The 14,826-nt window shown below is 37.2% G+C and overlaps 1 protein-coding gene across 1 annotated transcript in view; it reads right to left on the bottom strand.

Annotated features, from left to right (window-relative positions):
- LOC120375107 (sodium channel protein type 2 subunit alpha-like) overlaps positions 1–14,826 on the bottom strand; it is a 103,457-nt gene that overhangs the window by 65,170 nt on the left and 23,461 nt on the right. The window contains exons 4-11 of the mRNA XM_039495799.1: positions 14,284–14,373; positions 12,533–12,661; positions 11,920–12,011; positions 10,585–10,857; positions 10,257–10,320; positions 7,487–7,628; positions 5,441–5,647; positions 1,670–1,969 (exon numbers count right to left, since the gene is read on the bottom strand). Of these exons, the coding sequence (XP_039351733.1) occupies positions 1,670–1,969; positions 5,441–5,647; positions 7,487–7,628; positions 10,257–10,320; positions 10,585–10,857; positions 11,920–12,011; positions 12,533–12,661; positions 14,284–14,373 (1,297 nt within the window). The remainder of the gene's footprint in view (positions 1–1,669; positions 1,970–5,440; positions 5,648–7,486; positions 7,629–10,256; positions 10,321–10,584; positions 10,858–11,919; positions 12,012–12,532; positions 12,662–14,283; positions 14,374–14,826) is intronic.

Below are 14,826 nucleotides of genomic sequence, written 5' to 3'. Positions count from 1 at the left end.
AAAGAGCCTGGGGTGGAAACTAGGAACAGAGGTTGATGGAGGTGGGATCTGGAAGGTGAGAAGAGGGTAAATGCAAATGGAAGTTGGAGTGGGCAGGAGACTGGGATTGGCTGGGTAAAATGATTGGGATTCAGTGCTGGGGAGGGAATGTTGAAGGCGGGGGAACTGGGAGCCCAGGGGTTGGGGAAATTACTGAGATTGTCTGAGGAGCCAGGTGGGGAGACTGCAACTATCTGGGAAAGAAGACTGGAACTGGGATAAGTAGTCTATAAGGGTGAGACTAGGACTGATCTGAGAAGCCCCTGCTGAATGACCCATGGTGTTTCAATATGGTACCAAATGATGGAATTTCTGTTTTTTCTGTTTGCTTTTTAAAAAAACAAGTAAATGACACACAAACTACATTAGAAGAACAATATTAAGGTTGTAAAGTCAAGCACTCAAAAGGTAGGAAATGTCAGAATTAAAGTTATCTGTATGACCTTCATTCAGCCCCCTTGAGTGTGTGCATTAAGATACAATTGTTACTTACACAATCATATTCTATTTTTTCACAGGACTTTATCATCATTCAGTGAATAGAATGGATGGTGCTCACTTAAGTGAGCAGCTATTTTGTTTTTTCCTCATTCAGAGTGTGGCTCCATGCATATTTACTGAACGCTATTCAAACCCTACCGTGAAGACAGAATTATTAATTTCCTCGTGGATTATTAATTTCCCTTTTCTGCGGCATTCATCACTGTAATATATCCAAGTACTACACAAATGGTTATGAATTTATTTCACAAAACTCCTGTGAGATGAGGGATTGAAATTATTCCCATTTTACAGATGAGGAATTGAAACACAGAGAGACTGAGGTCAAAATTGTCCACAAATTTTGGTGTCCAATTTGAGACTTCTAGGACCTGATTTTCAGAGTACTTATTATGTATAGTGCTTTATATGTTCAACACATATCTCCCATTCACTTCATTTGCAGCTGTGAGTGCTCAGTGCTTCTTCAAATGAGACCTGAAGGTCTCCAGTCAGACACCCAGAAAATTAGGAATGCACAGTTAGTGACAACCCATGAAAAGTTTGCTTTAAGTAACATAATGTATCCTTTATCACATAGCAACTCTGTGGCAAAGGCAGGGATAGAATCCAATTCCCCAGGGCAGCATTCAGCTGCCTACAGCAGGAGATCCTGCCTCATTCACTACACACCTTTCACCTCCTGCAACATATGAAGCACATATCCTACAGACAACAGTCTCCTTCACTACATAACCCTGAATCATGCCCAAAGAAGATCCATCCTGTGCATTGAATGAAGCAGGGGTCCTGTGGAAAAAACAGTATGTGGTCATGTAATTGTATCATAATGTAGTCTGTGTATGCAAGATATTTTATGGAAATACATTTTTAGAAGTGTTTTAACTAAGTTTTGGGTAAGTAAGACCATGTTAGATAATTTAACAGAAACATCCAGCTAACTGTTTAAAACACTGCTGACTATAATAATTACAAAAACTTAGTTTACACAGAAGCTCTTTTCCCCACGTTTTCCTTTTCTTCTCTCTTCATATAGTCATAGTCTTCTACCTGTAACATTGCTGGAATTTCCATGATAAACAGATCATGGTAGTAGAAGAACACAGATTATTTAGTAAGAGGACTTTACCTGGTGGGGGGAAGTGAACCTCTTTTCATATGTCAGTCGATTCGCTTCCATCGAGAATCGGAAACTTTTCCTTCTGATACTGTCCTCTGATTCAGATTTAGGGAACTTTTCAACATCTCCCTTGTCCTCTGCTTCAGACAGTTCCTTCTGTCTTCTTTTCTTCCTTCTGTTTCTCCTTTCTTTAGCACTCTTTGAGCTCAACTTTGATGCTTCTGAGGAACTTTCCAAGAGCTCCCCTAGTCCTCCTACTCCACTCAAATCTCTTGACGCAACAGACGCTGCTGCTACTGCTGCTGTTGCCTGTTGGTTTACAAGGTGTGGTATTTTTAGAATGTAGATAGCTAACAATTTTATATACTTGTACTGATTTTTATTATTTTATCAGTATAATCAGTTGCAATTTGTGAGCAACTTTTCCATCAGGCAAACATTCTCAAAAAAGTAAATTCAAGACAATTTTGTTTAGAGAAATATTTAGTTCTCTATTATATAGAGCATAAGACAACAAAAGAACTAATATAAGTAGTACCATAACAGCACATCTCCCCAAAGACAAAGGTACAGTACATTAGCTTAAAATCAAAGTAGCACAAGAAATCATGAGCATTGCATCCTCCATGCACTTCAGATCTATGTGCTTCTCCATCTCTCATGAGAAAGGCAATACATCCTACTCCAGAACAACTCAGCTGGTCCCCTCTGCCTGTTTACAGTGAGAACTACTGGTTGTTCTTTCTGTACAGAGATATGTAACTTGTACCATGTGACTTGATCCATTAGAATAGGTTGGGGGATTGATTGACTTAACCATCGGGGTAAAGAGACATTTAGGGCAGATCCAGGACCTTTTCCTGGGAGTGACTGTAAACTGTTCTGAAATGCTGCGGTGGAGGATATGTTGGGGAAGCTGCCAGGCCTCCACAGATTGACAAGGTCAGAAGATGTGTGACTCTAGAAATGACTAATTTTGTGTGTGAACAGGGGGATCAGTAATTACCCACCAAAATAACATCATATTTGGTACCACAGTTATTCAGGGAGATGTGGTGTACCTCTCTGACAGGGGAGTGGCTATATTTTTGGCTGGTGTTAGAGAGGGAATTGTTAAGCTATCTGAGAACCTGGCTTCAGGTGGGTGGGAGGCAGCCAAGCTGTTTGCTGGCTTTTCCTTGTGGCATGTCTTCAGTGTAAGTACTCATTTGATAGGGGAGCTGATTCCCTGATAAATTGGAATTAGAAGCAGACTTAAGGGAAGGCATCCCCAGAGAAGCTGGGGAATGGGGTTGTGGCTCCTAATGTACACCTAATGTAGCAAGGAGAAAATCCACTTTCCCAGCCCATTTACCTTCACACAAGAGAAGGGCTTTGGAGTCCTAGCCATGGGCTTGGATCAGATGCCGTGGTGTTGGGGGGACTGATGACATCCCTCAAACCATTGGAAAGGAGTGATGATCCATGCTATATGAGTTGTTGCTGGATAGTTCCCAATAACAATGTTAATAAAGTTGTGGCCTAAATAAACCATATCTGTTGCATCTTGTCTTTCTTCCTGTGTGTTTGGGACAAAAGTTCTACATCCTGCTCTGAAAGAACTCAGCTGGTTCTTTCTGGCTATTCATAGTGAGGATTAATTGTTGTTCTTTCTATATGGGGTTAGGAAACTCACAATATACAACCTGTTCCATTAGAATAGGTTAAAATTAACTAATTTATATCTTCATTAACATTTGCAGAGTATGTAATGTTAAAAATAATCTCAAGCAGATAGTTTATCGAGAAGAACGTAACAGCCAAAATGTTGTCACAAAGGTTTAAGATTATCCCACTCAATTGACTACAATAAGAATGTGGGGCCAGATTCTTGGTTCCCCATCTGGCTGCTTTTTTGCTCTTCAGGAAGTAGAACGTTTCACTAACAAGGCAGATGGGGATTCTCCTGACACAGGGAAATCCCCAGGTGGTATAAAGATGATATAAGGTTCTATGCCACTTGCTCTTATCCTCTTCCTCAACCTCAGAATAAAGAGGGGTCAGAGACAAGAAGGGGATGTGGCCAGAATCCCTTGAGCTTTGGTGATACCCAGGTGGTGCCTACCAGACCATTCTAGTTTTTCCAACATTGAACAAGCTGAGGGCTGCTTTAAGTTTTGTTTGGGGATGAATTAATCACTGAAGGAGTGAAAATGTGACTTTCTACCCTTTTCCACCTCCAGCCCTGCATTAATCACAACTCAGTTGGACCCAGTGACCTGCCCTGTAATGGGTGCAGCCTTCCCACTTTCTCATACACACAAAGAAACATGGCAACATCACTCCTATTCTCAGATTACTCCACTGACTCCTCATTTATTTAAACAATAATTTTGCATAGACTTTATCCAGCTTTTGTTTCTCTCTATTCCCCCCTCTCCTTGCTCATCTAGCATCAGTCTCTGTTGCTTCATGCAAATGCACAAGTACAGTGGCAGCTGTCTGGAATAGCCTCCAGATATCCTTCAATTTAATTAATCTCCGTCAGCTTTCAGATATTGCCTGAAACCTTATCTTATCCCCCTCCTTGCCTATAGAGCTTTGTTTTTAACGTTGTAACTGCATTTTTTAATATAATGTATGAAAAGTACTAGAGAAAGTAAAGTCTATATTAAATGTTAACACACATAATGGCTAAATTTTTGAACAATTCCATATCAATGACAATAAATATCAATACCAAATTTGAAAAAAGGATGTACCATTGCTAATATATATTTTTATTCTCCACAAATCTGCTCCCTTCTGAGTGATTTGAAGTGACAATGTTTAATGGCTAAAATATATATATTCTAATGCAGATAGTGAAGAAATCTTTCTTTTCAAGTTAAAGATAGAGGGGCCTGATTATCCATTGCCTTGCACCTTATAGAGTCATTTATACCTGGTCAAAGTATATGTAAAATAATACGCATGTAAATGACTAGAGGATTCTGATTTGCTAGCATTTTACACCCAATTTGTACTTACATAAATTACTAGACTAGGTGCAAGGCAGTGGAAATGCAAGCCCAGAAATTAGATGTTGGGTTCTCATGTATAAAACCTTCTCAGGCAATTTGTCTTTGGATAATAAACCCTCATACAACAGGTGTATATTAAAATTACATTTTCTTGTAACATTATTTACAATAAGTCTGCTTTTCCCAGTAAACAAGATTGTTATAAGAGATTATCCAAGAAGTAATTCCACCCATCAACCCTTTATTACTTAAAGGATTTATATCCTTTTCTAAGGCCCTAATAGACTTCAGTGTGGTAACAACTAGGTATGTGCTTAAATACTTTGCTGGAACGAAGTCTATGAGACTATCCTAGTACTAATACCTTTCCTTCAGTCTTTTTTTGTTCTGAATGTTTGAGAGGGATTATTAAATAGAGCAGCTCTGAACATTCTCTCGCAGACTGTAAACCAGAAGCAACTTCTTTTAATGCCACCCGACTTTTTCACAACTATTATGAGATCTGTAACCCCAGGATGTCATCAATATCATGCATTGTAATTCTCCATTATTTCTGTAACACTGTAATCACCAATACTTTACCTGTAGAGTCTTATGGTGAACTTAGGGCTTGTCTACATTACCCGCTAGATCGATGGGCAGTGATCGATCCAGCAAGGGTCGATTTATCACGTCTAGACTAGATAAATTGACCGCTGAGTGCTCTCCCGTCGACTTTTAGGCATAAGAATAAGGATGTGCAGAAACAGACAGAGTACATTTTCTTCACAAAAAATACCTGAGCTTCTTCTTGTTGTTTTTTTAGCTGTTCAAGCATCTGCTGAAATTCTGCCTCTTTCTGCTCTGCTTCTTCCAGTGTTGCTTGATTCTGTTCTTCATAGGCCATGGCAACCACAGCCAGGATCAAATTCACCAGATAGAAAGAGCCCAAAAAAATCACCAGAACAAAAAATATCATGTATGTTTTTCCAGCAGCTCGTAGCGTCTGGGGGAAAACAATTCCATATAAATGCGTCGTGTCACTGCTAGTCTGATAGTATGTTAGTGATGCAATTCATGCTCTGATAAGTAGTAGTTTGAAGGGTTTTGTCACAACTAGGGCTGTCAAGCAATTAAAAAAATTAATCACAATTAATTGCGCAATTAATCGTGCTGCTACACAATAATGGAATACCATTTATTTAATATTTTTGGATGTTTTCTACATTTTCAAACATATTGATTTCAATAACAACACAGAATACAAAGTGCACAGTGCTCACTTTATATTTATTTTTATTACAAATATTTGCACTGTAAAACAACAAAGAAATAGTATTTCTTAATTCACCTCATAGTAGTATAGTGCAATCTCTTTATCATAAAAGTTGAACTTACAAATATAGAATTTTATACAAAAAAACTGCATTCAAAAATAAAACAATGTAAAACTTTAGAGCCTACAAGTCCGCTCAGTCCTATTCAGCCAATTACCCAGACAAACAAAGTTTAGTTACAATTTACAGGAGATCATGCCTACTTCTTGTTTACAATGTCAACTGAAAGTGAGAACAGGTGTTCGCATGGCACCGTTGTAGCCGGCGTCACAAGATATTTTCATGCCAGATGTGCTAAAGATTCATATGTCCCTTCATGCGTCAACCACCATTTCAGATGATGTGTCCATGCTGATGACGGGTTCTGCTTGATAACTATCCAAAGCAGAGCAGACCAACGCATGTTCATTTTCATCATCTGAGTCAGATGCCACCAGAAGAAGGTTGAGTTTCTTTTTTGGTGTTTCAGGTTCTGTAGTTTCCACATTGGAGTGTTGCTCTTTTAAGACTTCTGAAAGCATGCTCACCACATCATCCCTTTCAGATTTTGGATGGCACTTCAGATTCTTAAACCTTGGGTCGAGTGCTCTATCTATCTTTAGAAATCTCACACTGGTACCTTCTTTGTGTTTTGTCAAATCTGCTGTGAAAGTGTTCTTAAAACAAATATGTGCTCGGTCATCATCCGAGACTGCTATAACATGAAATATATGGCAGAGTGCAGGTAAAACAGAACAGGAGACATACAATTCTCCCCCCAAGGAGTTCAGTCACAAATTTAATTAATGAATTATTTTTTTAACGAGCGTCATCAAGCATGTCCTCTGGTATGGTGGCCGAAGCATGAAGAGGCATATGAATATTTAGCATATCTAGCACGCAAATACTTTGCAACACTGGCTACAAAAGTGCCATGTGAATGCCTGTTCTCACTTTCAGGTGACATTGTAAATAAGAAGCTGGCAGCATCTCCTGTAAATGTAAACAAATTTGTTTGTCTTAGCTATTGGCTGAACAAGAAGTAGGACTGAGTGGACTTGTAGGCTCTAAAGTTTTACACTGTTTTGTTTTTGAGTGAAGTTATGTAAGAAAAAAAATCTGCATTTGTAAGTTACACTTTCATGATAAAGAGATTGCACTTCAGTACTTGTAGGAGGTGAATTGAAAAATACTATTTCTTTTGTTTATAATTTTTACAGTGCATATATTTGTAATCAAAATAATAATATAAAGTGAGCACTGTACACTTTGTATTCTGGGTTGTAGTAGAAATCAATATATTTGAAAATGTAGAAAAGCATCCAAAAATATTGAATACATTGCAATTGGTATTCTATTGTTTAACAGTGCAATTAATTGCAATTAAAAAATTAATCACAATTAATTTTTTTTAATCGCGTGAGTTAACTGCAATAAATCGACAGCCCTAGTCACAACTGAATACGTTCATTCATACAATTTTACCATATCAAATAATACTTAGCATTTGATTCACACAAGGTTCTTACCAACTGATAAAGATTTTCCCAGAAGTCCTGAGTCATCAGCCGAAAGAGTGACAAGAATGCCCAGCTGAATGTGTCAAAGCTCGTGTAGCCATAGTTGGGATTTCTACCAGCTTTCACACACATATATCCTTCTGGACATTGACTGTGTGAAGACAGAAAATTAGGTGTTATAATTAACTTTTAGTCCACTCTGACTCTGTGTTATGTTTCAGAACAAAATGCATTGTTTTCATTTGCCATATCATGTATTATTTTTGGACAGTTGTTCTTTAGGAAACTCTTGTCAATTAAAATGTTGTGTTTTAAGACCATTCCAGAAGGCTCCCAAAAACCTAGCTCAGATAAAAATAAATGAAAAATGCCCCTTTAGTTTGTATTTTGTTGCTAAGTAGCACTTGCTTGTTTTCCTTAATGAAAACCTGTCAAACTATTTAGTTCAGAATTTCAACAGCCACATTTTTCAACAATAATCTCCAATCCAAATTAGTAATTCCCAGACAAAAAATACTTGCTCAAATGGAGGTTGTAAATGAAGCCGGGTGAATAACTGATTTTTTGGTTCACTGGCAGATCTGGAAAAAAAACCTGGTTTGGGTCAAACCAAATCTAAAAACTGTAAATTAAAAAAAAACTGTTTCTGGTTGAATGAAACATGGGATTGGACACAGACATTTAGGCCGGTGGCACTCATGTGGGTTGTGAGAGACCCAAGTTGAATTCCCTGACCTGCCTGTTATGAAAAAGTAATTTGAACTTCAGTCTCCCACATCACAGGGAGAGTGCCTTAGCCCCTGTGCTATAGGTTGGTCTAAGGCAGGGCACTCTAAGTCTCTCTTGTTGGAGCTGTTCCATTTTTTATAAAGAATTAGGGATGTCAACTTTGTTTGGATGAATTCTTGGAGGTTTCATCACATGACATTACCTTTAATTAAAGATTAAATCTTTAATTCCTGGAGACTCCAGGACAATCCTGGAGGGCTGGTAACCCTATGAAGAATTCATTGGAGCAGCAGCTTGAACTTGGATCTCCCACATCATACGTGAATGTTCTAACCATCAGGCTATAGAGTCATTCTCATGGTCTTTCCAAGGCCTAATTATGAATGACTGAATTGCCACGATGAATGATAGTGTGTCAAGAAAAGAGAATAAGGATGCAATATGGGGGATGCAAATTCAAGTTCCTTTTTGCATCCCGGGCAAGTGCACTAACCACTGGGTAAAAGTTATAATGGCGGTCATAGCCTCAGCTTCCAGGCATAGGCCTTTATTATTTATTTATTTTGTTACTGTTATTATTGGCCAAAAATATTTGGCAAATTCACAAATAGTTTCAGGTTGACCAAAATGGCAATTTCCAGTGAATAAATTATTTGTCTGAAAATTTTCACTCAGCTCTAGTTGTAAATATCCAGTAATTTAGAACATTAGACAAATGTGGCTTTAAGTCAGGAAGTCCACAGCTAAGATTAAGAAACAAATGTTTTCTATAAATTGTTTCACTCTACACATTTAGTTTCTGGAGCTTACCTGGCAAAACGTCTGTTAGTCTATAAGGTGCCACAGGATTCTTTGCTGCTTCTACAGAACCAGACTAACACGGCTACCCCTCTGATACTGGCAAGTAAATCCCTTCAACTCTGCCAATTTGATTGGCAAAGTTGGCCACTCTGCAAGACCTATTTAGAAGCCTGTAAATTGCTGAGACCTTGTGGAGTTTTCAAAGGTTCAAATACTTGTATAAAACAAGTGTTGAATTAACCAGCCAGACTTCCAAAAAAGTATTAAACTGTTCTAGCTCATGGTCAGGAAAAAAATTACAACTTCTAGGCCAATCTGGACCAACCTAGTTTGACTCTTAAGATTCAGCTGGAGAGTGGAGTGCAATATATCTGTTCTCCCTGAGGCAAATGCACCAGGAAGAAACTGTGAGACACAGAGGGTGGAATAATTTACTACACCTTTTTTATGATGTAGCTATTACACCTGTGTGTTCAGCCCAATCTGCTGGCTGGTGCATGCAGGCACTTCTTTGTGAATGGTGAATAACAGGCAATCAACCTCTGCTGTCCCCTCAGTGCCTTGCTCCATAATCCAAAAAGGTCCTAGGTGACTGCTTAAGAGATAAGTTCTCCCCCTTATCTCCTTGTGCAGTCAAGCAGGATCAAGATGCAGCAGACCCCTAGATGATGAATCACAAACTTTGTACAGAACTTGTTTTTTGGTAGAAGTTCACACACAAAACCATTGCAGCAAAAATAATTTTGGGGAAAGTTAAGCAGGAGACAGAATCAGGGTTGAAATGGAAGTAAGGTACATCCTTGAACTATGCAGTCACCACTGTGCCTTAATTATATTAATAATTTTGTATTTTATCTTAATCATATTTTGTATTTTCTCCTTCTTGACTTTATTCTTCTCAGTTCACACCTTTCATTCAGTGTTACTTGTCTCTAAAAGGACTATACCAAAGTGAATATTTTTATTATGAATATAACATCGCTTTTCAAGCAGGCAGGAACAAACGTTGATAGTGAGTATTTCATATGACCAGAGATTAGACTACCTTGACCAGAGCCAGTTCCTCTGGTAACTTAAGTCCAAAATTAATCATCTAATGTTAAATTACTACAAAAACTTTTCCAATGTCACAAAATACGGAATAGTAAATGTTCTAATTAAGGTAGACACCTGATTTTATTTTGGGTTTCATCTCCAGTTACTGTATCCTGTTTAAAAGCACAACAGAGTATTTTTGAAAGTGTCTTACCCTGCATCAGAGCTATTACCACAAAGTAGGGCATCTCTTTGTCCTTCCAAAACGTAAAAATGAGCTGTTGAGAAATAATTTTTAAAAGTATCTGAATAAATAAAAAAGTATTAAGTCAAAGTACAAATAAATATAATGTATAATTAAGTCAAAACTGTTCAGATGCTGAGTGCTCCCCAGTTTATTTAGGAACTTTTTTATTTATCATATCTGAATTACTTTTGACCACTGTATGTCATACCATATCAGTATACATGAAAATATATCCCTTTCTGTATTTGCATCTGTTTTGTTGATCTTTTAGTCACAGTTTAATAGTAGTTCTTACTTTCATCCTCAATGTATTCCTTCCAGTTAAACGTGCTCACAGTTGTATTAACAAAGGTACCATTTACGTCCATTGTGCTATTCAAGTAGGAAGTAATGTTTACTTCAAAAGTGGAATTGTCTGGAGGCCACTGCAAGCATTTATGCCTCAAGTTGCCCATGAACAGCTGCAGCCCTATTAGTGCAAATACACTCAGACAAAACACAGTCAGGATCATTACATCTGAGAGCTTCTTCACAGACTGAATTAGGGCTCCTACAATAGTCTTCAAGCCTGCAAATGCAAAGGAATTCAAAGATGTATTAAAAAGTATCACATGTGCTACCTATACATTTAAGATTTCATGCAGATGCCCAAAATAATAATTTTCTTATTTGTAAAAAAGTAAAGCTTCATGAACAGCCTCATAGCTTGTGAAGATGAATGAACAGCAAAAAATTCTTGTTTATGTATATGCAGTGTACATATGTTCCAAATACACCTAATGCATTATTTTATTCACAAACAGGAAAGTTTATCAGTCGTGGGTTACCCAAATACATGAACAACATGTAAAGAAAAATCTTCCTTTTTTAAAAATTTTATTTTATTTATTTTTAATGTTCTACCATTGCCTCCATTCCAAACCATTATTAAATAGGAATCCATAGCAATATGTAAAACTAGAGTTGAGAGAATTCAAATTTCCAAAGGTAATTACTGTAATTCCCATATGCAGTGCCCATGCTAATTTTTTTACAAATCAAGCTCCCTTTTTCTCTGTTTGGCTATCAGTTTTTAAAACTGATTTCTTTTTTCAGTGATTGCAATAAATGGTAACATTCAAATCAATAAGAAAGCCACAGCACTAAACCTTTGACAATGTGAAAGAGAAAACTTGTCATAATAAAATGCAAAAGAAAAAAGTGTCCCAACAATCCACAGACTATATATTTTGTAGTTGTTTCATGCAAGAATTTGTTAAACTCAAAGGCTGATTTTGCAAAGAAAAAAGCTAATGTTAAAAAGGCAAAGAATCATATTGCTGTCTGATGATTCCTGACTTTTTAAATAATATGAGTGGTGAGTACAGAGGCTTATACTAAAAAGAAGTGAATTCAACTTCAATGGAACTAAAGTCAGCCTCAGTGTTTAACCTAGCTCTCACCTGGAATGACTGATATTGTTTTCAATGCTCGGAGAACTCTGAACGTTCTCAACGCTGAGACATTACCCAGGTCCACAAACTCTGTCACATATCTGTAATAGGGGAGTTCACACACAAACACAATGACAGCACACAGATAACAGTTGGTGATACAAGGGGCCTAACACCTTACACCAATTACTTCTTACCTGGGATTACAGAAATAGTTTTCAAAGCTCTCAATACTCTGAAAGTTCGAAGAGCTGAAACATTGCCTAGGTTTACAAATTCTGTTACATACCTGTAGGATTAAATCACAGTTATTCAGAATTTAGGCAGCGTTTTTGCTACTTACTTGGGTCTTTCATCAAGACCTCTTTGGTGATTTTAGCAAATAAATTAAGTCAGCAATTTACCTTTCTCTGTAGTTCATCTCGCTTTATTACACGCTTATTGTCATCAAGTACATTTAAATTTCATTGAAGTGAAACTCACTAATTTTATATTTGAAAAGCTAATAAAGCTAAATCAGTTTAGTGATAGTAGTACGATGGCATGAAGTCAAAGGGATGGCTTCCATTCTGGTGAGCAGAAAGAATGTAGGACATGAAATTAGTGTCCCTTAGTGACTGACATGCCATGCTGGCTCCTGCATTATTTTACATCAAACTATGAATGCTAAAATGAGTGATACATACAATAACTAAACATCACTAGCTGGAGGAATTCTATACATTTAAATCAGAGCATGCCTGATAATATGCTACTTGCTGCCACTAATTTCATGCCCTCATAAGCTTAAAAAATGGTTAAACCACTTACGCCATCAAAATGACACTGAAGTCAAGCCAATTCCATGGGTCACGAAGGAAAGTAAAACCTTCTAAACAGAAGCCCCTTGCAAGAATTTTTATAAGCGATTCAAAGGTATAAATTCCAGTGAATGTGTACCTGAGGAAAAGTATCGAAGCAAGAATTACAGACACATGGTCTTTGTATGTCTGTTGCTATATACAGTATCATTTTTGCAATAGGTTTATATTTTCTATAATGAAAAAAACAAGAACACTCTTTTGAACTGAATGGAGAAACCTATAAATTTCATGTGTCTACAAAGTTATATGAAGGCAATAATTGTAAAGTAAATGACATTAGACTTCAAAGTGTATATCTTGTGCTGATTTTCTACAGGCTTGATTCAGCCTCCAGTTTGTGCCCACATTTTTACACCTGCAAATAATTACAGGCACAAATATTTATAGGTACATTTCCTAGCACTTACATGGCTGGTTACCTGTTTGCCTTCACAAATCATGTAGGTAAATGTCTATGTGCTATAAAAAGTGCACAGAATTGTTTGTGGTTTCAAAATCAGAGCCCTCTTCTGAAAAACTGGTCCTGTAACTTACTATATTAATCACTATAGTATATATACATTTCATAAATAAGTAGAATTTTATCATAATAAAGAATGCCTAGATCTTTTATTGTTCAAGAACAGTCTGAGACCATGTTACCATAAAAGGGATGTGATTTAGTTCATGGATCTCCTGAGATATGCCAAGATCTTGAAGGAGACACAAGATCATGTATTGTGTGGAGGCCCTTCTGCTCTGTAGTCAGGCTCCAAACAGCCACAAAGACCATGGCTTCTGATGGATTTGTCCTTCTAGGGATCCCCTACTACATCTGTCTCTGGAAGTCCCCAAATGGGGATTCCACAGTGTGGTGAGGCCAGCCAACATGAGTCAATACAAAGATTAATGGGGAGTGAGGAAGGAACTGAAAGTGGTTAAAAACTTATTTAGAGTGTAATAATATATTTTAAAAGAATAATTCATAGCTGTATTTTTGTTAGCATAATTGGACTAAATTCTGTCTACACAACCATGAGCCTGTGCAGCACAGAGAAGCAGAGATGCTTCCTGGTATCTTCACTTCACTAGGAGTCCTGCTAGCACAGGGCAGCATTCCAGATGTCAGGTCAGAACAAAGTACTGAGTTGCTGCTCTTTGAAATCAGGAGCTCATTGCTTATTGTTTTGTGTCTGGTTTCTGGTTTTCCGCTTCTTATTGTTTTGGGGGAGAGAGGGAGTTCGCCTATTTTAATGGCAGTTTGTGTATTCATGAGGGTGAGAGTCAACCCATACACTTTTTGCCTGACAGCCATACCCTCTCAAGCCAGGGTGAATGTCCACATGCACTAAGATGCACTCTGGAGACATAATGACTGGCCTCTCAAATTAAGCACACAGGTGTTTCCATGCATGTTTGCGGCTATCTAGGCTTCCTTTCCTTCTTGCAAATCAGTGCCACTGAGGACAAGATTTAGTCTGTAATATCTCACAGGAAAGCTTCAGCTATTCATCAGACAGAAGGTTGAAGAACAAGGTACTATTTTTAAATCACTTACATAATTTAAGAGAAAAGGCCAGAAAGATATTGATGATCTCATGGAATCTAATCTCTTATGAGTGTAGATAAGCAAGTTTTCAAGTAAACCTTCTATTAGTGCTCCTTGAATGGATCTACATCAAACTAAAATTGTTGTTCCAATAAGTATGTTTAACTTACTCTACATTCTTTGTCCACTCCGGAGGGTTACTCATGGTCATAAATACACAGTTGGTCAAAATAGTGCACATAATAAGCATGCTGAACAATGTAGACTGAAGTCAAGGAATGTAAGCCATTCATATATTATATCATCCAAAAGACACAACAGTATTCTAATACCTGGATTAGGAAAATATGTAGTGTGTAAATATATATACAAGTAATATAACTTATACTAAATAAAACTTTAAAAGTTTGCATGTAATTTCATCTATCTTAATTAACACACCATCCAGCACAATGGTTCTGCATTGTGAAACAATGTATTTATCTTTCAATTCTATTAGGCTGTGGATTTAAATGAAATCTACAACATCCTTAGGTATGAAAAAATATGAAACAAGTATAGGTTTTTTTCTTGATCTGAACACAATACAGACTGGGACAGGATGTTATCTTTATCTTTCCATATGTTTGTATAGCACCTAAAACAATGTGGACTAATCCTGATTTAGACTTCAAATGCTAATGTAATATAAAATAACAACAACAAAAAATAAC

This window comes from Mauremys reevesii, linkage group 11 (genome assembly GCF_016161935.1).
Source record: "Mauremys reevesii isolate NIE-2019 linkage group 11, ASM1616193v1, whole genome shotgun sequence".
Classification (NCBI taxonomy): domain Eukaryota; kingdom Metazoa; phylum Chordata; order Testudines; family Geoemydidae; genus Mauremys; species Mauremys reevesii.
The sequence above is the reverse complement of the archived record's forward strand: the minus strand, read 5'-3'. Positions and strand labels throughout refer to the sequence as shown.